The sequence below is a fragment of the Somniosus microcephalus genome, chromosome 2 (genome assembly GCF_052327205.1).
Source record: "Somniosus microcephalus isolate GS21.2 chromosome 2, FLI_Smic_1.0, whole genome shotgun sequence".
In the NCBI taxonomy this organism is placed as follows: domain Eukaryota; kingdom Metazoa; phylum Chordata; class Chondrichthyes; order Squaliformes; family Somniosidae; genus Somniosus; species Somniosus microcephalus.
This window is the reverse complement of record NC_140988.1, coordinates 325929354-325956145: the sequence shown is the minus strand read 5'-3', so window position 1 is coordinate 325956145 and position 26792 is coordinate 325929354. Positions and strand designations below refer to the sequence as shown.

Here is a 26792-nt window from a genome sequence, read left to right as displayed (position 1 = left end):
GCTTGATGCTGACATTTGGTACCCAAAAGGGAGCATAATCTATTCCTCAATGCTAAAATCTTCCATCTTTGATGAACACAAAATGCACACAAAAGTAAGGTTAAAAAAGAAATATGATTCAGAAAAGGGAAAAGAGCCAGTATCTCCTTACCTAGTGTGTTTTGACTACAAAGATCATTTTTAACTCATGTTTCACTAATAATGGAGACATCTCACATCGAAGAGATTGCCTGTACTACATATAAGGCCATTTCAACAACCATGAGACCTTGCTTGACTGGAATTACATTCCCAGGAGGTATTGCATACTTATTCTATTGATAATATAATAGCAACAAAGGAACAAAATGTAAGGAAATAAGAAGTTAGATAGTGGCGGAGCAATTTGCCTTCCTTGCACCCGTTATACAGTTGGGTTTAGCGGTGTGACAGCCAATCCACGCACGCATTCGGGTCACTGCTAAATTTATCGGCCCTTTTCAGGCGCCTCTGGCAGCCACCTGAAATAAGCACAGGCCTCATTTCAATATTAAAATGAGGGTCCTGCGCCCGTTTCAACATCCGTTTGTGAAACTTGTTAAGACCAGTCGGAGCTTGTGCTGTGCTAGCTCTGACTAGTTTTTCCAGATCTACCCTTAAAGGGACCGCAGGAGGCCGCCAAAGAAACGGTCAGGTAAGTTTTTTGTACTTACCTGAATGCAGAGCCAGGAGGAGCAGGAGTGCTCATCTTGCCTTCACATTAATAACTCGGGCTGCTGTCGGCCTGCACTCATGCCCCTTCCCTCCTCCCCTTTGGCTCCCTGAACTTAGCTGCAGGCTGCTGACAGTGAGGCGGCCAAATTGGTGTGCAGCAAAGTGGCGCATTGCCTCTGGAGGCACGACAGGCAACTCGCCGCAATTATTAAAATAAGGCCCGATGTCCAATTTCTGTCGAGCCTTGGGCCTCCCAGTTCAGGCCCACACTGGAATTGAACCAATAGCTATGCGCCTGAAAACGAGCCTTACCAGATTTTTACCCCAGTAAGTTTGATAATGTAGACATTTTGTAAGGAAATGGCAACGTATTATAAATTAATGACAAACATGTTAACACATTCACGTGAAATTCCTTTGTAACAAAGGTGTTAACCCACCTTATTTTAAATGTGTTAATCTTGTATTAAAATAGTAGGTGAAGAATTTTCATTTGAACGCATTTATGTATTTTTTATTAATATTGTAGGAATGGTCAAATTCCTATCTAGAGATTGAGTTCGACACAGGCAATCAATCAAAAAGGTTTTTAATGTCAAACTAACGAGTTTAAACAGATTGATGCAAGAGAACTATGAATACAGGTCTTAACAGGTCGGAGGCTCCACGAGGACTGCCAGGGCGGTCCCGTGGATGGCATCATGATGTCATCACGTTTTTCCCGCGTTTGGGTGATCACGTGATTAGCGGCATGACGTCATCGCATTTGCCCGCGCTCTTAAAGGGACCGCGCACTGTACATGCAAACAGTATATACAATGGTACAGATTTAGTCTGTAGCTAACACATCGTTAAAGGGAATTATGTACAGTTGTTCAGAGTCCCTCAGTGGCTCTGCCACAATATTGCAATTTTAACCCTGAGGATTGAAATATTTATACTCTTTCTAAATATTTCCTTTTTCTTTCAAATGATGTTGCCAAAATTGATTTTTTTTAAATATGAATGAATGTCATAAAGTAAAAATAGTGAATTACATTCGTAATGTTCAGGGAGTAAACTAAAAATATTGTAGTCTTCATATGTTTTCTTTATTTTGAGACTGTAGAAATTGCCTATGGTGTGGCTAATTAGTGGCCCAATATGTGTTGATGCAGGTTTGTCTTTACAATGCCCCAAGCACTGAGTTTGGAGCCTCAGCAAGGTCACCATGGAGAGGTGCTCAGTGGAGGCAGAACAGTTCCCCTCAGGAAAGGAAAATCAGAGGACGAATTGTTTTAGATGATCTGAGGCGAGACTTAATTGAGGTGGCCTAGATAGAGTACATAGGAAGGACCTATTTCCTTAGCAGAGAGGTCAATAACCAAAGGGTTTAGATTTAAAGTAATTGGTAGGATTAGAGGGGAGTTGAGGAGAAGTTTCTTCACCCAGAGGGTGGTGGGTGTCAGGTATTCACTGCCTGAAAGGGTGGTAGAGGCAGAAACCCTCAACGCGTTTATAAAGTACTTGGCTGTGCAGTTGAAGTGCCGTAACCGACAGGGCGACGGACGAAAGAGCTGGAAAGTGAGATTAGGCTGGATTGCTCTTTTGGCCGGCACAGACACGATGGGGTGAATGGCCTCCTTCTGTGCCGTAAATTTCTATGATCTGGCCCACAAAATATTTTTTGGTTACTACAGGTATCTGCATTTGTTCTAAGTTCTGACAAAATGAAAAAGCCTAATCATTATTTTATCACTCACCTCCACACTCTTGAAAATGTTGGCGTCTTGCCTGATAACTCTTTACTAAAATTAGGAATCTTAAATGTTTTGCTTTCTTAATTTTTTATTGTCTTCTTGTGACATGTTATCTGAAGAATAACAATAGCAGGTTAAACCAAAGTATAAATGACCACAGTGGTAATTTTCCAACTTTGGCAGGAAGACTCACCAACAAGCAACATATATTGGAAAATTGGGTGCATGCTGGTTGGAAATTTATGCACATTATACGCCTGAATTGCCCACATGTACTACAAGGCTTCCCACCGGCTATGCAACATCTAAAAAATATCCCTATCTGTTAATTGAAATGAGGGGACAGTCTCAATCCAACAAATGTGAATTCACAGCAGTAAATTATTTCAGTCGGTCAAATCATCTTCTTGCAATTTTACATTCATTTCTAAACCTCAATTTATATATTAAATTATGGAAAACTTTCTTTCTATTTTCTGTCAAGTGTGAGACGTGTTCAGCAGAAGCCAAATGAAAAAGCTGCAACATGCTGTTCCGTAGACAGACATAGCTTCACATTAATACATACATATCCATCTGGCTATAAACATTCTGGCTTCTTTGGATCAATTATAACTATATGGTAAACTGATTGAAGACAAATTCCAGACACAATGGGGATGATTTTGACTTTGTGCAATTGTGTCAAATGGATGATAGCGAATCAGCAGCCCGCTTTGCATATCTCCCTATTTTTATTTCCATTGACTTCAAATACAAAGGCATCTGGGGATAATGGGAAGGTGGGCTGATGAGTGGCAAACAGCCTTTATGTGAACAAATGCAAGATAATGAGACTAAAGAAGGGAAATAAACAGTGGGAATACAAATTTAATGGCTCTAGGCTACGCAGCACAACACAAGAGAGGGATCATGGGTCATTGGTGGATAACTCACAGAAACTATGGCAGCAGTAAAGAAAACTAACCGGATCAACGGGCTGGATTTTGCAGGGGGGTCAGCGGGCGCGATCGGTGGGGGGTCGGGTGGGAAAGTATTTTTTTTCCCCAGCGGGTTGGGACCCTGCTGTGAACCTGCCGCCATGTGCCTTTACCAAATGTCGGGTCTGTCAGCGCTGAGCAGACCTGACACGCTGCGGCGGGGGAGGCAAGTAACATCATTAGTGGCTTGTTTACAATAAATGGTTTTTGTCCCAACTTTTTGGATTTGACAGGTCGCCTACCAGTTTCCCCATGTGCCTAGACCTCATCTGTGAAGCTGAGGCAGGAGGTCAGTGGCCATTGAATCAGCTGATGTGTTGACAGCTTCAAATGTCAAGTCAAAGCTCCCAGCTGATTGAGAAATGTTCCCTTAACCACTACATTCTCTAAACAGCATTTCCACCACAGATTTAGGATGCTGCAAGTCTTCACACAAGTCTCCATCCAATCTGACTTCATTACCTCTCCCACCATTGACAGATCACTTCTGACATCTCTACTTCACCTGCCATCTATTCCATCAGCACGGGCGCCGTTGAAACTCTCTCATCTTGATCCTCAGAATCCCACAACGATCAACCCCAACACCAGCATCACCAGGCACACCAGCAGCACCAACAACAACACCAACCTTCTCCGCAATCACCTGATGCAGCACAGGACACAGGGCATCAGCACCCGACCACATTGCTGCCTGGGAGGCCAGGGATGGCCTCACCATGGCCAGATATACTTCACTTGATGCTGTACACCCTGGCTGCCACATGATGCGCCAGGTTGGCACCATCTCACATCAACACCATAAAGCATCCCTACAATGCCCAAGCCATTCCTTTTACACTCATCACTGACGTGTACTGTTATGTCTCACCATTCACTGCAACTCACAAGGCCACTTCCAAAGGTGTACATGTAGCTGTCCAACAACGCAAAGTGTTGAAAATAAAGGTTTCAATGTTTGACAATACATTAACAGAAACTTTACATGAACATTGGATAAAACACCCAAATGCCTACCCTTGTGTGTTGTTAGTTGGTATGATTGGACTAGGATGAGGGTGAGGGTGAGGGGTGGCTAGTGGTATGGGGATGTGATAATGTAGATATAGAGAGGGATGGATGGAGGTGCAAGGTAAGTTGGTGTGAGTAAGAATGTGCAGGAGTAGGGTAGGGAAGGCAAAGTGATGGGGATGTGATGAGAGGCACAGCAGGATGAGGTTGAGTGTGGCTTTGTACTAACATTTCGGGATCTACTGTGATCATTGAAAGGTTTGCGCCACTGCAGCCTGGTCCTCCTGACTACATCCCTGCTTGTGGCCTCCTCTGCAATGTGTGACCAGGCTGTGTTGGTCTCCTGAGGAGGTCTCTTCCACCCATGGGAAGGGAAGAGGATCTCCCTGCATGCTGAGACTCCCTCCATAAACATATGGAGGGAGTCATGGGAGAGCCTGGGTGCAGCCCTGCACCTTTGTGCAGTGTTTCTCAGTGTTTGCAGCACCTCAATGCTGTAGAACACTGACAGCGGAACTGTCAAAATAAAGTTGGCCGTGGTCCCTTTAAGGAAACCGGTTGATGACGTGTCATCAAATGATGTCACCAGACCCGCTTCCTCTAATTGGCTGGGAAACACACTGGGTGGGCTTAACAAGCTCCATTAATGGAAATTAATTTCAGAGGCCGGGATGGCGACAGCAGCGGGGTCGGGACCTGCCACTGACCTCGCCCACCATGGTTCGTAAAATCGCGGCCCAAGAGTTTGTAGCCAAAGGATAGAGCACAAATCATAGGAGGTGATAACGAGTCTGTACAAGGCACTGGTACAGTCACACCTGGCGAACTGTGTATAAGTCTACTTGCCATATGACAGCAAGGATATCCAGGCATTGAAGCAATACAGGCAAGTGACACCTAGCTTAAGGTATCTGAGCTATGAGAGGTTAAGCAACCTTGGATTATTTACTCTGCAGAGGAGAAGGCTCAGGGAAAGTACAATTTAAGTATTCCCGATTCTTAAGGGAATAGAAATATTGAACCCTGATAGTATGTTCGACATTGCCACAAACCCTAGAAGCTTAGAAAAGGGAAAGTGCGCGGACGGTTTAGATTGAACTACTCCAGACAGAGTAATGAATGTGGAATGAACTGCCCAGGGAGGTAGGCGAGACAGATAGTGCGAAAAAACCTAAGGGAGATTTGGATAGATATTGCGGGGTTGGACAACTGCAAGGTGAGACTGGCCAGGTGCACTGCATATTCTTTTCTGATCCTGTAGTTTCCTACTTTCTTCCACTTGGGCAGAGATCACCTACTTCAGCACAGTGCAGGCATCAAACCTGGGACCCTGTGATCGGTCTGGTTCTATACCACACTGCCCGACGTATTTGCCCAGAAAGCCTTTAAGAGCACACCGTGATAATGCCTTCTGATGCTCTGTATTTGAGGCATTTGGTAATACTAGATGACATGTACGTCCCACGCTCAACTTTACGATAAATTAATTAGTTAATGATTAGAATGAAATTATTTGCACATTGATATGTTTGTCGTTGCTGCTTAAGACAAAAAAAACGAACATGCACACACAAACAATTTAGAATCACGCACTCCAGAGACCATAGAACAGTTTGTTGCTATGGAGACAAAGCCAAAAAAAATCTGTTTTGTGCATACGTTAATGAGGTCCAAATGTGTTGCTAGGCAATTACAGCTAATGCACTTGTGAAAAAAAACAATGTTCTAGATTATTAGTTTTTTAATTATAATGGTTAATTGGCATTGTTCACATTAATTACTTAAGATTCATATCTACATTATATATTTTTTTTAATAAGTCACAGACTTTTGCTGTTAAACTAAAAAAAAACTTTCAAACACTCTGCAGGCCATTGTGCTCTATAGTTGCCAAGTTATTGTCATAGAGACGTATGAGATTCATTAGCACAACTCATGCTTAATGATAGTAATATGTCTTATTATCCTTACATCCTAACTGTGCACTGTACTGTGCAAAATAGAACAGCATTAAGAAACAATGAATATTTAAATAGGTCAAAGGTAACTAAAAGAAGCGACAGTTAAATTCCCTGATACACTAATCCATCTATTTGAATTTATTTTTTTTAAATGCCAGTTTCCACCCTTTCACTTCAATGACATTTAGTCAGTGTTGCTACAGATATGCAGATTCTCAATAGCAAAGGAGAAAAAGAAGGAAAGTTGCTATAGAATCATTGGGTAATGTCTGTACAGATAGTGCAAATTAAATAGCTTCAATGAAGTGTAACAATCAACTTAGCAGTCTAGCTTTAAACACTAGTTTTGACTTTCAATGTTGTACATGCAAAATGCTATTAGAAAAATCCATGATTTTTTTTTCCAAATTTTCTCTTTTCTTCCCTCAGCGAAATCTCTGGGCCAAGATGGTCTCCATTCACATTTATTAAAAGAAATAGGTGAGGAAGTGGAAGATGCATTCGTTATGATCTTACAGAACTCATTGGGGTAGATAGAGAGAGACTATCCTCTGCTGGGGGAATCCAGAACAAGGGGCACAATCTTAAAATTAGAGCCAGGCCATTTACGAGTGAAATCAGGAAGCATTTTTCCACACAAAGGGTAGTGGAAATCTAGAACTCACTCCCCCAAAAGGTTGGGCATGCTGGGTCAACTGAAATCTTCAAGACTGAGATTGATAGATTTTTGTTAGGTAAAGGTACCAAGGGATAGGGAACAAAGGCGGGTAAATGGAGTTGAGGTACAGATCAACCATGATCTAATTGAATGGCGGAACAGGTTTGAGGGGCTGAATGACCTACTCCTGTTCCTATGTTTCCCTTTATATTTCTCAATTCAGGGAAACATTCACCCTCATCTAACGTGCCTCTTGCCAGAACCATGAGCAGTCACAGGCCAGTTGTATCCAAAGGGCACCATGACAGGGCAGCATTTCATAAAAGGGTAGTGGATTCTTCACAGGAAGACCTGCGAACCCTCCGGGAAGAGTGGAAGATAGGAAAGTCTAACTCCTGAGTGATGTTGCGCAGATCCCCTGAGGCACCTTGAAAGGACCCAGTGCCTAAACAATTCAGGGCACTGGCTGTTTCACGTCAACAGACAGCTGTTCTGGCAATGGAGCGAAGCTGAAGATCTTCGCGAAGAAGGTCACACAGAGGTGCAATGGCCACCTTGGTCAATTGCACCCTGTGAACACAGAGCTCCTTGAAGGGCGTGTGGTGCATATCGACATGCTATGGGGGGGGTGGGGGGCGGGGGGTGGGGTAGTACCTGCTGGGCTGGTGTCTTCTACCATGCTGCTTAATTTTCCTCACCCACATGTATTGTTCTTCCTCCTCCTCAATAAATCTAGCATAGAGAGGAATGCCCAGGAGCAATGCCATACCTATTCCACAGTTGTTCAGAATATGTTGGGGAGCTGGGAGCTGGGGTGCAATTGTAGCGCTATGGAGTCGGGGAGGAGCTCAAGTGCAAGTCTCACTGAGCAAAACTATGAAAAAAATGAGTTGAAAAAGCATCTGTGAAGCCAGAAATAAGCAAGCAAACTTTGGGAGCTCTTCAAAGCTCTCAAACTCCTCATTTCCATCGGAATCGGTGACTCGGGGAGCAGCGGTGCCTGTTTTATACGCTTCTAACTTTTCCACAGTGCAGTAGTGGCATAAAAGCAGGGAATTCCTGGGCGCAGAGCCACAGTTTGGCGCTCCTATGGAAATGAGCCCTACGGGGCTTGGGCAGGCGGATAGTTAAAGCTGCCAAAAAGATCGAGGAACTTCATGTCCAGCACATTAATGGTGCATAAGTGGCGTAAAGCGCTAAACACAATATTTATCGATATTTTTTAATGCAAATAATGGCATAACATGTGTAAGTGCTGAAGACAGTGAGGGAATTCAGGCCCCAGGACACCAGAGAAGTCTCTCGCTCTTCTTAAAGTAGTGTTATTGGATCTTTTATGTGCTCCTGAACAGGCAGATTTGGTGCAATGTCTAAAAGATGGCACCTGTGATGATGCAGTATTCCCTCAGTAATGGACTGAGGTATCATTGTAAATTAAGTGCTCAATTCCTGCAGCTGATCTTGGAGGGCATTACAACCAAGCCTGATTCTGTCCTCACTTGGCAGCCAATCATATGCAATTTCCAGCAGGACAACAACAACAACTTGCATTTATATAGCATCTTTAACATAAAGAAATGTCCAAAGACATTTCACAAAGGCGTAACCAGACAAAAATGGATGCTGAGGCAAAAAAAGAAATATTAGGAGGGGTGACCTAAAGCTTGGTCAAAGAGATGGGTTTTAAGGAGAGCCTTAAAAGGAAGAGAGTGAAGGAGGGAATTCCAGATTGTAAGGCTTACACAGCTGGTTAATATCTTATTTAAAGGATTGCACTTCCTACAGTGCAACACTCCCTCAGTACTGTACTGACATGTCAGCCTAGATTATGTGCTCAAGTTCCTCATTTTGGGCTTGAATCCATGACCTTTTAACTCAGAGGTCGCCAATGGTAGGGTGAAGGCGGGGAGGGGCACAATTGGTCAGAGAAACAAAGAGATTTTGGGGTGGGGGTGTTACAGAGATAGGAAGGACAAGCATATGAAGGAATTTCAATGCAGAATTTTAAACTTGAAGTGCTGGAGTACTGTGAGCCAACTTGGTGCAGGATAGGATACAGGTTGCAGAGTTTTGGGTGAGAAGGAGGAATAGTGCACCACGAGCACAGTTACAGAGGATGTGACTTTGATTAGGGACATTTCAGTAATGTGGCAGGGGTGGAAACCTGATTGGAAAGATTCAAACCTAGAGCTGTGGGTAAGATGGGCACGGATTTGGGAGTCAACAACACGTTCAAGGACTTTGGAGAGGAAAGGAAGGTTGGAGATTGGGTCGGATTTGCAAGGACAGAGGGACTGAGGATGGGTTTTTGAGGAAGGGGGTAATGACAGCAATTTTAAAAGGGAGGCGGATAAAACCTGAGGAAAGTGAACGGTTTACAAAGTCAGCTAGCAAGGGTGGTCAGCAGTTTAGTAAGAATGGGGTCAAAGGGGCAATAGGTCAAGTCTGGTGGACAAGATGAGCTCGGAGAAGGCACGAGGGGAAGATAGAAGAGAAACTGGAGAAAGAAGTGGGATCAGAGCTCGGGCAAGTGGAGTCGGTCGGAGATCTGGCTTGGTGGCAAGGGGAAGGAAAGGAAGCAGCGGTTGCAGCTGAACAATTGGTCTCAATCTTAGTGACAAAGAAATCCATGAGTTCTTCACAGTTGTTGTTAGGGGTGAGGCTGGAGGGGCAGGGGAGAGGTGTTTAAGGACGCAGTTGGTAGTGGAGAAAAGAAGCCAGGGGTTATGTTTGCTCTGCAGAATGATCCTGGAGTAGTGGGTGAGTAAGTCAATTACAGTCAATTAACCCTTGCGTTAGTCCAGTGCAGCTGAGGCCAATTGTACTGCCCGTAAATCTAACTGACCAGCGATCAACTCTGGGACTTGCAGTAGCACTGTGATGCTATATTGCTTCACATGAAAATGTAGCTGTATGCAAGATATATAAGCATTTGAACAGAAGAGAAATGCACTTTTCATCTTTACTTATCGGTTATTTTTCCTTTGGTCTGATTAGTTTAGAAACTAGTCCTTAAAGGCTGCTGTAAAAAAATAGGGTGTTTTGACTATGTTGCTCATTCAAATTCCAATATGTATGACTAACAGTGATGTCAGTTCACTTTGGAACTCTTCTTCAGCCTCCTTGTGTTGACAAATGTAAATATCCAATAATAAGTATCACAGGTGTCAGCCTTAGCTCAGTGGTAGCATTCTCACCTCTGAGTTAAAAGGTCATGGATTCAAGCCCAAGTCGAGGAACTTGAGCACATATCCTAGGCTGACAAGTCAGTACTGCACTAAGGGAGTGTTGCACTGTTGGAAGTGTGATCCTTTCAATAAGACATTAAGCTAAGGCACAGTCTGCACTCTCAGAGGGAGGCAAAAGATCCCGTAGCACAATTTGAAGAAGAGCTGGTGTCCTGGCTAATATTTATCCCTCAACGCTCATTACTAACACGTTGAGCCAACATTTGCGATCGGAGGCTTCCCACGGGTGGACGCCTCCGACCTGCAAAATGTGTACGAAAGTACCTGGTGGCCTAGGAAGAATGGCGGCTTGCGATCCTGGGCCTCTCCGGGTCCGCGCAGGCAGAGCCCCACATATCCCAGGGGCGCAAGCGGTTTGTAGGCGCTCCTGGGATCACATGCGCCGGCCCAACCAATGGAAGAAGGGAAACCCCATTCATACTTTTGACAGTTCTGTATGTACGGAACTGTCAAAAGTATGAATGGGGATCACCTAAAAAATACACCAACACATTAAATAATTTTTTTTTTAATTACATATTTAAAATTAATTAAAATGCCATTTAATTAAATATTTTAAACAAAAATTTAATTTTTTGAAAAAAAAAATAATGTTTTTACGGGGCTAAAAATAAACTTACCTTTTTGAAGAGTATTTTTAATTTATAAATGAGTTATCAAATTTCATTTCTCTTTTTTTTAAAACTCAAGCTGTTAAAAGCTTTGACTGGCTTTCAGCAGAGGCCCATCTCCCGGGCATGCGGATGATCTGTCAAGACAATTCTTGACAGATCGCAAGTGCTGAGTTGCAGCGCATACGCTCCGCATGCCTGAAACCGGCACTTGCGCGGCCCCTATGAGCGCGTACGAGGCGCGTACGCGCTCATAGGGGGTCGCAAAAGCCGGCCCTTAAGATCTGGTCATTATCTCATTGTTGTTTGTGGGAACTTGCTGTGTACAAATTGGCTGCTGTGTTTCCCTACATTACAACACTGACCACACTTTAAAAGTACTTCATTAGCTGTGAAGTACTTTGGGACATCCTGAGGTAATGAAAGGAACTATGCAAGTGCAACTTTTTTTTGTATAAGGGGAAAAAAGCTCAAGGAGAAACCACAAAGTAGCGTACATGTCTATTAGTGAGAGAATGTTAATGGTCTTTGGTCCAAATGGCCTTTTCTTGTTCAATGCTTTCTTAACTCGGTCTCCTGTCTTGTATGCCAGTCCCAGGGCCATTCGTTATTTAGCATATGATCTCATGCAATTCCTAGTGGCCAACTATAATGCAGCATTAGCAGATGTCTGTGAGTCGACTGTGTGTTTGCTCTCTTAGTCGGAGTTTGTGTGTTTTTTAGACAATGGTGGAGAAGAGAAAAATATTATTTAATTTTCTTCAAAGGAGTAGAGCATGCATTATTAGGCTCACACTTCTTTCAGTCTACAGTTTTTGGTCTTCACCTGCACCAATCTGTCAAGTTATTTTATCTTTTTCCACTTTTACTGCAGCTTTTATAACTTGTTATTCCAGAAATGTCACTCCGTAAAGTTACGTCCTACAATTGGAGCAAATTATCGTAACAGGAAATGTCCTGCTCAGCAATGTCTGCACGAAATAAATGCTTACCATTTTCTCTTTCATCACGTTCATTTCTTTGCCTTGCTTCTCATTTGTACTGATCACTTGATCTGTCCCAAAAAGAATGCTGAAATATTCTTCACTGTCATCTGTTAAGCTAAAGAATGAATAAGAGTCAGAAAGGATCTGTTGATGATTCCCACCTGCCCTTTCTCTTCCACATGTTCACTGAGCTTCAGTGAATTTCCAGCATCTTGTGTTGTTATTTCACATTTTGTCAACACTCGCAGATTTTCTTATCATTGCTATATATCACTGCGCACATAGTCGCTCTGCTCTCCTCAGTTGTGTCGATGGAAGCATTCAGTACCTGCTCACTCTTAATCATTTATTCAAAAACAAACTATAAAATCACTGTAGGATTAATAATAACAAGAAGAATGCTGTGATAAGTGAATCAATTATACCGTGGAGATAAAGAGATACAGCTGGCCTAGCCACACTTCTGAATCTATTCTCTTGCTAGAAGCTAAACTCAAACCAAAGCATGGAACAAGGATTTAGGGAATATAAGAACATAAGAACATAAGAAGTAGGAGCAGGAGTAGGCCATTAGGCCCCTCGGGCCTGCTCCGCCATTCAATAGGATCATGGCTGATCCGAACCTAGACTCACGTCCACTTCCCTGCCCGCTCCCCATAACCCTTAATTCCCTTATCAGCTAGGAAACTGTCTATCTCCGTTTTAAATTTATTTAATGTCGCAGCATCCACAGCTCTCTGAGGTAGCAAATTCCATAGATTTACTACCCTCTGAGTGAAGAAGTTTCTCCTCATCTCAGTTTTGAAATGGCAGCCCCTTATTCTAAGATTATGCCCCCTAGAATGTAGAGAAGGGCAGAAGAATAGAAATGGCTTTGATATTAACCCTATATCATTGAATAATACTGAAAGTAAGACTGAAAGGCAATCAAATAGTGAAAGAGTTAGCCTAGAATCTACAGCCAAGATCCTTCGAAGTCCACGGCAACAATTGGCCCAGAAATTCAGGTCGGGGGCTTCCCGCGGGTGCAAGCCCCCGACCTGCACTTACCTTGCACGCCGGCCGTTGAGCTGTGGGCCCGCGTAGGATTCTGATCCTGGGCCTCCTCCAACTGCCGGCGTGCAGGGCTTGCGTATCCCAGGGGCGCAGTTAGTTCGATGCGTCCGCTGGGATCACGTGGGCCATGGAGAGCCAATGGTAGCAGGGAATGCTTCATTCATAAGTTTGACAGGAAGAGCTGTCAAACCTATAAATACTATAAGCCCCAAAACATCACTAAAACTTCAAATAATTTTTTTTTAAAACATCACATTTTTAAAATAACTATAAATTACATGAAATAACTATTTTAAACAATAATTTTAATTTTTGCAAAGATGAATTACATTTTCTAACGGGGCTAAAAATAAACTTACCTTTCTTTAAAGTATTTAAAAATAATAAACCTGTGGAAAAAATGTTTTAATTTTAATTAATTCACCACTTACCTTGTTAAAAGCAGGCCTTGCGCCTGCTTTTTAAAAGTGTAACTATTGGAGACTTACCCTCCCGGAGAAACCTGCAAAAAAAACGTAAGTTCGATGCGCACGCGCTGCCTCTCCGGTGCACGCGTTCAACCTCTGAACCCCTTCTTTCAGGGGAACGGAAGCTCCGGTTTCCCACGCATGCGCAGTGCATGCACGAAACCGGCACTTTCGTTGGTCCTATGGGTGAGTACTCCGTGCGTACTCACGCGTTGGGACCCGAATTTCTGGACCATTAAGTTAATGACGAAGGGTCTTCGACCTGAAACGTTAACTCTGTTTCTCTCTCCACGGATGTTGCCTGGCCTGCTGAGTTTTTCCAGCATTTTCTGTTGTTATTTCGGATTTCCAGCATCCAGAGTATTTTGCTATCGTATTAGTGTTTGGCTCATTGCCACCTCTCTTCTAGGAATGCCCACCTTGAAGAAGTTCTGCTCTTCTCTTCGACGGGATCTCCGTTTGGCTCTTCTTAATCAGTTTCATTTCCTGCCTTTTTTTTCTCAGTTCTGACGAAGGGTCTTCAACCTGAAACTTTAACTCTGTTTCTCTCTCCACGGATGTTGCCTGGCCTGCTGAGTTTTTCCACCGTTTTCTGTTGTTATTTCGGATTTCCAGCATCCGCAGTATTTTGCTATCATGTTAAGTTAATGTCTGTGGCAAGCTCAACAAAATTTTGCAGATAGAGAATGTAGTTTCTACGGCACATTACCAAGTAGTCGACACATTTTTATGTCTTACATAAACTATAACAAAAGCAGCTACTAAATTTTAAAAAAACCCAAAGGAGATGTTTAGCAAATGGCACTTGAACTACAAACGTTATTTGATGAGGAGATGGGACAGTAGCAGCAGAGCAGGAGCTGAAGCAAAGACAAGCATCCAGCAGCAGAATGAGAAACAGATCAGGAGCAACCAGCCAGCCAGCCAGCCAGACCACCCATAGCCAGCCAGCCCACCCATAGCCAGATAGCCCACCCATAACCAGCCAGTCTACCCACAGCCAGCCAGCCCACCCATAGCCAGACAGCCCACCCATAGCCAGACAGCCCACCCATAACCAGACAGCCCACCCATAGCCAGCCAGCCCACCCAGAGCCAGACAGCCCACCCATAGCCAGACAGCCCACCCATAACCAGCCAGTCTACCCACAGCCAGCCAGCCCACCCATAGCCAGACAGCCCACCCATAGCCAGATAGCCCACCCATAGCCAGCCAGTCTACCCACAACCAGCCAGCCCACCCATAGCCAGACAGCTCACCTAGAGCCAGCCAGTCTACCCACAGCCAGCCAGCCCACCCATAGCCAGACAGCTCACTTAGAACCAACCAGTCTACCCACAGCCAGCCAGCCCACCCATAGCCAGCCAGTCCACCTAGAGCAAGACAGCCCACCCATAGCCAGCCAGTCCACCTAGAGCCAGCCAACCAGTTCACGCACAGCCAGCCAGCCAGCCAGCCCACCCATAGCCAGACAGCCTACCCATAGCCAGACAACCCACCCATAGCCAGCCAGTCCACCTAGAGCCAGCCAGCCCACCCATAGCCAGCTAGTCCACCTAGAGCCAGCCAGCCCACCCATAGCCAGCCAGCCCACCTAGAGCCAGCCAGCCAGTTCACTCACAGCCTTCCAGACAGCCCAACCTTAGCCAGCCAGCCAACCCATAGCCAGCCAGCCCACACATAGCCAGCCAGTCAGCCCACCCATAACCAGCCAGCACTCACATAGCCAGTCAGGTGGTCCACTCACAGCCAGCTAGCTAGTCAGCCCGTGCACAGCCACCCATAGCCAGCCAGTCCACCCAGAGCCAGTCAGCCAGCCCATAGCTGTTACAGGCACCCCATCAGTCTGCCTAACACAAGCACGCCACCAGCCAACGTGCAGTCAGTCATCACCAGCAGAAGGAGAAGGCCGATGCCCACCAGATTATGCAAGCAAGAGCAATGGGATCATCATTAGGAGAGTCTATGTGGGAATTCAGGGACGCTGCCGGTGTCCCTGATGACCACGTGTGCCAGAAATGGGTCCAGCTGCGGCTACTAGCAGACCACATTGCGGCGTTGGAGCTGCAGATGGATGGGCTTTGGAGCATTCACGATGCTGAGAGGGTCGTGGATAACACGTTTAGTGAGTTGGTCACACCACAGGTAAGGGCTGCACAGGCAGAAGGGAAATGGGTGACCATCAGGCAGAGCAGTAGAGACAGGCAGGTAGTGCAGGGGACCCCTGTGGCCATCCCCCTCTCAAACAGGTATACCGATTTGGATACTGTTGAGGGGGATGACTTACCAGAGGAAGGCAGCAGCAGCCAACTTCCCGGCACCAGGGTGCTTCTGCTGCTCAGGAAGGGAGGAAAAAGAGTGGGAGAGCAATAGTGGTAGGGGATTCTATCGTAAGGGGTACAGATAGGCATTTCTGTGGCCGTAGACGTGACTCCAGGATGGTTTGTTGCCTCCCTGGTGCCAGGGTCAAGGATGTCACTGAACGGCTGCAGGGCATTCTGAAGGGGGAGGGTGAACAGTCACAGGTCGTGGTTCACATTGGGACCAATGACATGGGTAGGAAGAGGGATGAGGTCCTGCAGCAAGAATTTAGGGAGCTAGGTAGCAGATTAAAGAGCAGGACCTCAAAGGTTGTAATCTCTGGATTACTCCCGGTGCCACGTGCTAGTGAGTATAGGAATAGGAGGATAGAGCAGATGAATGCGTGGCTAAAGAGTTGGTGCAGGAGGGAGGGCTTTAGTTTCCTGGATCACTGGGCCTGCTTCTGGGGAAGGTGGGACTTGTACAAGTCGGATGGGTTGCACCTGAACCAGAGCAGGACAAATATCCTTGCGGGGAGGTTTGCTAGCACTGTTCGGGGGGGTTTAAACTAAAATGGCAGGGGGTTGGGAACCTGAGCAGGGAGACAGAGGAAAGGGAAACAGGGATAAAAGCAAAAGATAGGAAGGAGAAAAACAAAAGTGGCAGTCAGAGAAATCAACGGTTTAAATCAAACGTGGCCACAGTAAATAATAATCCTAATAGGTCTAAGAGCGTTAAAAAAACAAGCCTGAAGGCTTTGTGTCTTAATGTGAGGAGCATTTGTAATAAGGTGGACGAATTGGCTGTGCAAATAGAGGTAAACGAATATGATTTGGTTGGGATTACGGAAACGTGGCTCAAGGATGGCCAAGACTGGGAACTCAACATCCAGGGGTATTCGATATTCAGGAAAGATAGGCAAAAAGGAAAGGGAGGTGGGGTAGCATTACTGGTTAAAGAAGGGATTAATACAATTGTAATGAAGGATATTAGCTCTGATGATGTGGAATCTGTATGGGTAGAATTGAGAAATACTAAGGGGAAAAAACCATTAGTGGGAGTGGTATATAGACCTCCCAACAGTAAGGCGGAGGTTGGGGATGGCATTAAAAGGGAAATTAAAGAAGCGTGCAATAAGGGCACAGCAGTCATCATGGGTGACTTTAATCTACATATAGATTGGGCCAACCAAATTAGTAACAATACTGTGGAGGAGGAATTCCTGGAGTGTTTACGGGATGGTTTCCTGGACCAATATGTCGAGGAACCAACCAGAGATCAGGCCATTTTATATTGGGTATTATGTAACGACAAAGGATTAATTAGCAATCTTGTTGTACAAGGCCCCTTGGGTCTGAGCGATCATAATATGATCGAATTCTTCATTAAGATGGAGAATGAAGTAGTTGACTCAGAGACTAGGGTCCTCAATTTAAATAAAGGAAACTACGATGGTCTAAGGAGCGAGTTGGGTAGGATTGATTGGGGAATGGCACTCAAAGGGTTGATGGTGGATAGGCAATGGCAAACATTCAAAGACCGAATGGATGAGCTACAGAATTTGTTCATCCCAGTTTGGCATAAAAATAAAACAAAAAAGGTGACTCAACCGTGGCTAACAAGGGAAATTAGGGATAGCATAAGATCCAAGGAGACGACATATAAATTGGCCAGAAAAAGCAATAATCCTGAGGATGGGGAGCAGTTTAGGATTCAACAAAGGAGGACAAAGGGATTAATTAAGAAAGGGAAAATAGAATATGAGAGTAAGTTAGCGAGGAACATAAAAACTGACTGTAAAAGCTTTTATAGATATGTGAAGAGAAAAAGATTGGTGAAGTCAAGCGTAGGTCCCTTACAGTCAGAATCAGGGGAGTTTATAATGGGAAACAAAGAAATGGCGGACCAACTAAATTCAGACTTTGGTTCTGTCTTCACAAAGGAGGACACAAATAACCTCCCAGAGATGCCGGGGAACATAGGGCCTGATGAAAGGGTGGAACTGAAAGAAATCAGTATTTGTAGGGAAATGGTGTTAGGAAAATTGATGGGACTAAAGGCCGATAAATCCCCAGGGCCTGATAATCTACATCCCAGGATACTTAAGGAAGTGGCCCTAGAAATAGTAGATGCATTGCTGGTCATCTTCCAGAACTCGATAGACTCTGGAACAGTACCCATGGATTGGAGGGTAGCTAATGTTACCCCACTATTCAAAAAAGGTGGTCGAGAAAAAGTGGGGAATTATAGACCGGTAAGCCTGACATCGGTAGTGGGGAAAATGCTAGAGTCCATTATAAAAGATGTAATAGCAGAGCACTTGGTAAGCAGTGACAGGATCGGACAAAGTCAACATGGATTTACAAAAGGTAAATCATGCTTGACTAATCTACTGGAATTTTTTGAGGATGTAACTGGTAAAATAGATAAGGGAGAACCAGTGGATGTGGTGTATTTGGACTTTCAGAAGGCTTTCGATAAGGTCCCACATAAGAGATTAGCGTGCAAAATTAAGGCACATGGGATTGGGGGCAAGGTATTGACTTGGATAGAGAACTGGTTGGCGGACAGAAAGCAAAGAGTTGGAATAAACGGGTCATTTTCCGAGTGGCAGGCAGTGACTAGTGGGGTACCGCAAGGATCGGTCCTAGGACCCCAGCTGTTCACAACATATATTAATGATCTGGACGAGGGAATTGGATGTAATATCTCCAAATTTGCAGACGACACAAAGCTGGGTGGGAGGGTAAGCTGTGAGGAGGATGTCGTGAAACTCCAGTACGATTTGGGCAGATTGGGTGATTGGGCAGAAACATGGCAAATGCACTATAATGTGGATAAATGTGAGGTTATCCACTTTGGTGGCAAAAACAGGAAGGCAGATTATTATTTGAATGGCAATAGATTGGGAGAAGGGGAAGTGCAAAGAGACCTGGGTGTTCTTGTGCACCAGTCGCTGAAGGTAAGCATGCAGGTGCAGCAGGCGGTTAAGAAGGCAAATGGTATGTTGGCCTTCGTAGCAAGAGGGTTCGAGTACAGGAACAAGGATGTCTTGCTACAGTTGTACAGGGCCTTGGTGAGACCGCACCTTGAGTATTGTGTGCAGTTTTGGTCGCCTTACCTGAGGAAGGACGTTCTTGCCATGGAAGGAGTGCAGCGAAGATTCACCAGGCTGATACCTGGGATGGCAGGAATGACGTATGAGGAGAGATTGTGTCGATTGGGCTTATACTCACTGGAGTTTAGAAGATTGAGAGGGGATCTCATCGAAACTTATAAAATTCTATCAGGCCTGGACAGACTAGATGCAGGAAGGAGGTTTATGATGGCTGGGGAGTCCAGAACCAGGGGTCATAGTCTAAGGATAAGGGGTAAGCCATTTAGGACTGAAATGAGGAGGAATTTCTTCACCCAGAGAGTGGTGAACCTGTGGAATTCTCTGCCACAGAGAGCGGTGGAGGCCAGTTCATTAAATATATTCAAAAAAGAGTTGGATATATTTCTTAAGGCTAAAGGGATCAAGGGATATGGGGAGAAGGCAGGGACAGGGTACTGAATTTGGATGATCAGCCATGATCTCATTGAATGGCGGAGCAGGCTCGAAGGGCCGAATGGCGTACTCCTGCTCCTATCTTCTATGTTTCTATGTTTCTAGGAAAGGTGGCAGGAGTGGTAAAGGCAGTAACATAATGACAGGAGCAGAAGAGACAGGAGAATCGGGAGTGGGGGGAGTACGAGATAAACAGTCAGCTTTTACAGTAAATCTCTTCGTTAATATGCAATTCTCATTGAGAGCCTGAGACTCTTGTGCTAAGAGCTGAGTGTCACATTATCTCATTCAAAATCTCATGTCTTGTCTGCTTCTGCCTGCTCTCCTGCTTCTGATTCTGCAGCAGAGGAGGAATTCTGTGTTGGGGGACAAATCCAAGGCAATTTCCACAGCCACAGAATTGCGGCGCACTAGGGGTATTGTCGATAGCATATAAACCGGCCAAGAATTTATAGCATACAGTACCAGCAAAGAATCTATAGCATGTAGCATTAGTCAAGAATCTATAGGAGACAGAGCCAGCCAACAATCTATAGAACACAGAAGTTTCAAAATCACACAGTTGGCCAAGAATCCATCGAGTGTGCAGTCAGCCAGGCTGTCGCCAATGATTAATAGAGTTCAGAACTAGTCTTGGTGCTTTTCTGTGGTTAGGGCCAAGTCACGCTGTTGGGGTAGTGTAGAAGTAGCAGTACTTTATATGACACCAATGCTATGCTCTGCTTGAGAGTTCATTCTAGATGCTGAAAGTTGTCTTCCCAGCAATGACATCCTTATTCTTGATGAGCAGCAAAATATAAATAAATAGCAAGTAATTAAAGAGATCAATTCCATGAGACATTCAATATGTGTTTTTCTAACAAAATGTCACCGTTTGACATTTATCTATCCGAATGAAACAAAATCAGTGCATTTCAGATTCCTTAGCAGCTTCACAGCCCGCCAACAAAATGAGGGCGTGTGTGGCAATGGAAAGCATGACTACACTTAGCGACACCTCATTCAATCTTAGCTTTCTCCAAAAGAATTATGACCTGTCAGACCAACCTTTCCTCGAAATCAGTGGAAGCTTTCTGTGGAGGAGCATCATATCCGTCCAGTAGATTATTTGACATTACAATATTCTGAAACACAGATTGATACAAGAGGGTTATGTTCCATCGCCAATATGTCAGCGTCTAACCTGTAAACAATTCAGAAATCCAGGATTGAACCAAGCCAACCTGCTCACTTACAAAATATCAAGAAGCTGGATACTAAAATTGTATGTGCTTTATCGAGGGTAGTTTTTTTTTTTTTGCAGTAAAACCGCTGAATTTATAAATTTTGTTCATTTTTCTCCCACCCCGTTGGGTGAGGACAGGACTAGGCTCGGCTATGATGCCCCACAGTAAATAGCCTACGGCCACTCACTTGTTAAGGCTCACGCGTGAAGTAGGGGTCACTGGTTATCAGTCAGGAGTGGGAACCATGGCTGATTTTGAAACAACCCCTCCAGCCCAGCGGCACTGAGGCCAATTGTAGTCTCTGCACGACATCCCCCACTGATATCAGTTAACTTAGTACAGATCCATGGTTGAACTGGAGGCCTTCCTGATTTATAAGCTGCAGTAGTACAACATTTATTTAAACACTTGTAATTTGATATAAAAACTACAAAATTACAGCACAAACCTAATCATAAAATGTTATATAATTTAATAATTTATACAAAATATTATGGCTCAGGGACATGTGAGTGATGTCAGAACACCACTGGTCCCAGTAGCTCAGTCATACACTCAAGAGTTGTGAAGCGATTCTTTAAAAACACAGCCTGAATTACATTCTCCAAGGTGGCCTTCGAGACACACGACAACGCAAAATCGTCGAGCAGAAACTGATAGCCAAGTTCCGCACCCATGAGGACGGCCCCAACCAAGATCTTGGGTTCATGTCACGCTACATGTAACCCCACCTGACGCAGGGTCATCCAGACTCGAGTCGACATTGGCTTGTTCTCTCTACACAGATGCGGCCGGACCTGCTGTGATTTCCAGCCAAAAAAAAATGTTTTTTGTCTGTTTTTTTGTTTTTCATACAGACCCCAGCATCTGCAATATTTGACCCCTTGTGACCCCACCTCATTGTTCTTTGATGTAATGTTTCCCTGACTGACCTGTTTGGACACCATTCACACCTTTGACTGCTGTGATTATCTCTCTGCCGAGGTGTGATAAATGGCAGTTGGAAAGGTTACCTGTAAACATCTGACATGATTCTCTGACTATATAAGCTGTGTCTTTATGCATTTCTCCACTTCACCTGAAGAAGGAGCAGCGCTCTGAAAGCTTGTGATTTCAAATAAAGCTGTTGGACTATAACCTGGTGTTGTGTGACTTCTTACATAAGAAATAGGAGCAGGAGTAGGCCATTCGGCTCCTTGAGCCTGCTCCAACATTCAATAAGATCATGGCTGATCTTCTACCTCAACTCCACCTTCACACGCTATCCCCATATCCCTTGATTCCCTTAGTATCCAAAAATCTATCGATCCCTAACTTGAATATACTCATCGACTGAGCATCCACAGCCCTCTGGGGTAGAGAATTCCAAAGATTCACAACCCTTTGAGTGAAGAAATTTCTCCCTATCTCAGTCCTAAATGGCCAACCCCTTATTCTGAGACTGTGACCCCCTAGTTCTAGACTCCCCATCTAGGGGAAACATCTTCCCAACACCTGCCCTGTCAAGCCCATTAAGAATTTTATATCTTTCAATGAGATCACCTCTCATTCTTCTAAAATCTAGGGAATATAGGCCTAGGCTACTCAATCTCTCCTCATAGAACAATCCACTCATCCCAGGAATCAGTCCAGTGAACCTTTGTTGCACTCCCTCTAAGGCAAGTATATCCTATTAATTATTATATTCCAATCTATATTAATGACCTAGATGAAGGGACCGAGTGTAATGCATCCAAGTTTCCTGACGATGCAAAGCTAGGTGGGACTGTAAGCTGTGAGGAGAACACAAAGAGTCTGCAAAGGGATATAGATAGACTAAGTGAGTGGGCAGTAAGGTGGCAGATGGAGTATAATGTGGGGAAATGTGAGGTTATTCACTTTGGTAGGAAGAATAGAAAAACAGAATATTTTTTAAACAGTGAGAAACTTTCAAATGTTGGTGTTTAGAGAGATTTGGGTGTCCTTGTGCAAGAAAGACAGAAAGCTTGCAGGCAGGTACAGCAAGCAATAAGGAAGGCAAATGGCATGTTGGCCTTTATTGCAAGGGGGTTGGAGTATATGAGTAAGGAAGTCTTGCTACAATTGTACAGGGGCTTGGTGAGACCACACCTGGAGTACTGTGCACAGTTTTGGTCTCCTTATCTAAGGGCAGCACGGTGGCATAGTGGTTAGCACTGTTGCCTCACAGCGCCAGGGACCCGGGTTCAAATCCGGCCCCGGGCAACTGTCTGTGTGGAGTTTGCACATTCTCCCCGTGTTTGCATGGGTTTTCTCCGGGTGCTCCGGTTTCCTCCCACAGTCCAAAGATGTGCGGGTTAGGTTGATTGGCTATGATAAATTGACCCTTAGTGTTAGGGGGATTAAATACGTGGGGTTACGGGGATAGGGTGGGATATGCGTTGGTGTAGGGGTTACAGGGATCGGGTGGGATATGTGTCGGTGCAGGCTCGATGGGCCGAAATGGCCTCTATCTGCACTGTGGGGTTTCTGTGATTCTGTGAAAGATATACTTGCCTTGAGGGTGATGCAACAAAGGTTAACTAGATTGATCCCTGGGATGAGAGGGCTGTCCTATGATGAGAGATTGTGTAAAATGGGCCTATACTCTCTGGAGTTTAGAAGAATGAGAGGTGATCTCATTGAAACATACAAGATTCTGAAGGAGATTGACAGTAGATGCTGAGAGGTTGTTTCCCTTGGCTAGAGTGTCTAGAACTAGGGGCTGTGGTAAACCACTGTCATACCTGTCTGTGTCTGTATGTGTATTCCACTAGGTACAGGTCTGGACATGCCTCGGCTGACTCCTCCCACTATTCCAGGTATATAAGTGACTACCTCCCAGTCCCTTAGTATTCTGGACGGGTCGACCACTCGAGACAAGACCTTCATTCTTTAGTTAATAAAAGCCTGATTGTTACTCGCTCAACTTCAGTCTTTTGAGTAATTGATGGCGCATCAATTTTATTAACTAAATTTTTTATAATGGAGAAGATCCTCACACCAGCATGCCTGGACCTGGACAGTCGGGAAGCGGACGCTTCCACCAAGTTTGCTCACTGGCTCACGTGCTTCGAGACATTCCTGACTGCCTCCACTGCGGTCGAAACGGATGCGGACAAACTGTCTGTCCTGATCTCCAAGGTGAACCACCGAGTGTACTCAGTCATCCGGGACGCGACCTCGTACACAGCCGCCCTCCAGCTCCTCAAGACCCAGTACACGCGCCCTGTGAACGAAGTATACGCTAGGCACCTTCTGGGGAGTCGCAAGCAACAACCTGGGGAATCGACTGAGGAATACCTCCAAGCACTGTCCGTGCTTGGCCGGGCCTGTGGGTGTAAGGCGGTAACGCCCACTAAGTACACGGAGGAACTGATCCGGGATGCCTTCGTAGCGGGCCACAGGTCCAACTACACCCGACAGCGACTGCTGGAGCAGAGTGACCTCACCCTCGACAAAGCCTCCGACATCGCACTAACGCTGGACGCAGCCTTCCGGGGCATGGATGCCTACTCCTCTGCACCGTGGACGCCGCGGGGAACGACAACCTGGGACACGGTAGGACAGCCCCATAGCACCGTGCCACCCCAGCCACAGCCCAACAACGGCCCAACTACCGCAGCAGTGTCCCAAAGCCAGACAGCAGTATCCCAAGGCCAGAAATGCTACTTCTGTGGCCAGGCCAAACACCCCAGAGCGCGCTGCCCGGCGAAGAATGCAACCTGCTCGGGCTGCGGGAAAAAGGGACACTACGCCAGCGTCTGCAAGGCCAAAGCCACCCCGAACGCCAGCAGCGCCGCGTGTGGGCTGTGCGAGCCGCCATCTTGGGCCTCCCCAGCCATGTGCGAACCACCGCAGCAGCAGCCATCTTGGACGACTCCAGCCACATGGGAATCATGGGCGCCGCCATCTTGGACACCAGCCGGGACGCAGCAGACCGCCAACCCCCCCCCATCTGATACTCGCAGCGACACACCGACCCCTACGCTGGCCTCTGTGACGCTGGACCAAACGAGACCGCACCAGCTAGCTCGGTCCAAAATGGACGTTAAGGTAAACGGCCATGCAATAAACTGCCCTTTTGACTCCGGGAGCACAGAGAGCTTCATCCACCCCGACACGGTGCGGCGTTGCTCTCTCCCAGTCCTGCCTGCGCACCAGCGGATTTCTATGGCCTCCGAGTCCCAGTCAGCGGACATTGGCGGCTACTGCGTGGTGACACTAGTAGTAGACGGGACTGTGTTCAATAATTTTAAACTCCTGGTCCTGCCCGACCTCTGCGCTGCCGTTCTACTGGGGTTGGATTTCCAGTGCCACCTCAAAAGCGTTACGATGGCGTACGGTGGCCCCCTCCCCCCACTCACAGTCCGCAGCCAGCAGCCTCCAAATTGCCCGCCGCGCACTAGATGCAACCTCTCCACACTCAGAGTCCCACCCCCCCCACTGTTTGCTAACCTCACCCCCGACTGTAAGCCCATCGCCACAAAGAGCAGGCGATACAGTGCCGGGGACAGGGTTTTCATCAAAACCGAAGTGGAACGGCTCCTGAAGGAGGGGATTATTGAGGGCAGCTCCAGCCCCTGGCGAGCCCAGGTTGTGGTCGTTAAGACCGGCGAGAAACAACGCCTGGTCATCGACTACAGCCAAACAATAAACCGCTACACCCTGCTGGACGCCTACCCACTCCCCCGCATAGCTGACATGGTCAACCAGATCGCGCAGTACCGCGTCTTTTCGACCATTGACCTGAAATCAGCGTACCACCAGCTCCCCATCAGCCCTGAAGACCGCCAGTATACTGCTTTTGAGGCAAACGGCCGCCTCTATCACTTCCTTAGGGTTCCCTTCGGCGTTACCAACGGGGTCTCCGTCTTCCAAAGGGAGATGGACCGGATGGTCGATCAAAACGAGCTGCAGGCCACTTTCCCTTACCTAGATAATGTGACCATCTGCGGCCATGACTTGCAGGACCATGACGCAAACCTCGAGAAATTCCTCCGCACCGCCCAACTCCTGAACCTGACATATAACAAGGAGAAGTGCATATTCCGCACAGACCGCCTCGCCATCCTTGGCTGTGTTGTAGAACACGGGGTCATCGGTCCCGACCCGGACCGGATGCGTCCCCTTATGGAACTCCCACTGCCCCACTGCCTAAAAGCTCTGAAGAGGTGCCTAGGGTTTTTTTCCTACTACGCTCAGTGGGTCCCCTACTATGCAGACAAAGCCCGTCCGCTGATCAAGTCCACCTCTTTTCCCGTGACGGCAGAGGCCCGCTTAGCCTTCCACCGTATCAAGGAAGACATTGCCAAAGCCACCATGCACGCAGTGGACGAATCCATCCCCTTCCAGGTGGAAAGCGATGCGTCCGACTTCGCTCTGGCCGCCACCCTTAATCAGGCGGGGAGACCTGTGGCATTCTTCTCACGAACCCTCCAGGGCCCGGAGACCAGACACTCCGCGGTCGAGAAGGAGGCCCAGGCTATCGTGGAGGCTGTGCGTCATTGGAGGCACTACCTGGCCGGAAAACGATTTACCCTGCTCACTGACCAGCGTTCAGTTGCTTTTATGTTCAACAACAAGCAGAGGGGCAAAATCAAAAATGACAAGATCTTGAGGTGGAGAATCGAACTTTCCACCTACAATTACGAGATCTTGTACCGGCCTGGGAAGCTCAATGAACCCCCAGATGCCCTATCGCGTGGCACCTGCGCCAGCGCGCAGATCGATAGGCTGAGGGCCCTCCACAATGACCTCTGCCACCCGGGGGTCACCAGGTTCTTCCACTTCATCAAGGCCCGCAACCTGCCTTACTCCATTGAGGAGGTCAGGACCATGACCAAGAACTGCCAAGTCTGTGCTGAGTGCAAACCGCACTTTTATAGACCAGACAGAGCCCACCTGATAAAAGCCACTCGCCCTTTCGAACGCCTGAGCGTCGATTTTAAAGGGCCTCTCCCCTCCTCCGACCGCAATGTGTACTTCCTCAACATCATTGACGAGTACTCCCGGTTCCCGTTCGCTATCCCCTGCCCGGACATGACCAGTGCCACGGTCATTAAATGTCTGAACAGCCTCTTCACCCTGTTCGGTTTCCCCAGCTATATCCATAGCGACCGGGGCTCATCGTTTATGAGCGACGAACTCCGCCAGTACCTGCTCGCTAGGGGTATAGCCACAAGCAGGACCACCAGTTACAACCCCCGGGGGAACGGACAGGTGGAAAGAGAGAATGCAACTGTTTGGAAGGCTGCCCTACTAGCCTTAAAGTCTAGGGGCCTTCCGACCTCCCGCTGGCAGGAGG

General features: G+C 46.3%; 1 protein-coding gene across 2 annotated transcripts in view; it reads right to left on the bottom strand.

The window, feature by feature from the left end:
• Positions 1–26792, bottom strand: part of LOC147123562 (uncharacterized) — a 119075-nt gene that overhangs the window by 75952 nt on the left and 16331 nt on the right. For both annotated transcript variants that reach the window (XM_085974656.1, XM_085974647.1), the window contains exons 2-3: positions 20310–20386; positions 11894–12002 (exon numbers count right to left, since the gene is read on the bottom strand). In XM_085974656.1, the coding sequence (XP_085830782.1) occupies positions 11894–12002; positions 20310–20386 (186 nt within the window). The remainder of the gene's footprint in view (positions 1–11893; positions 12003–20309; positions 20387–26792) is intronic.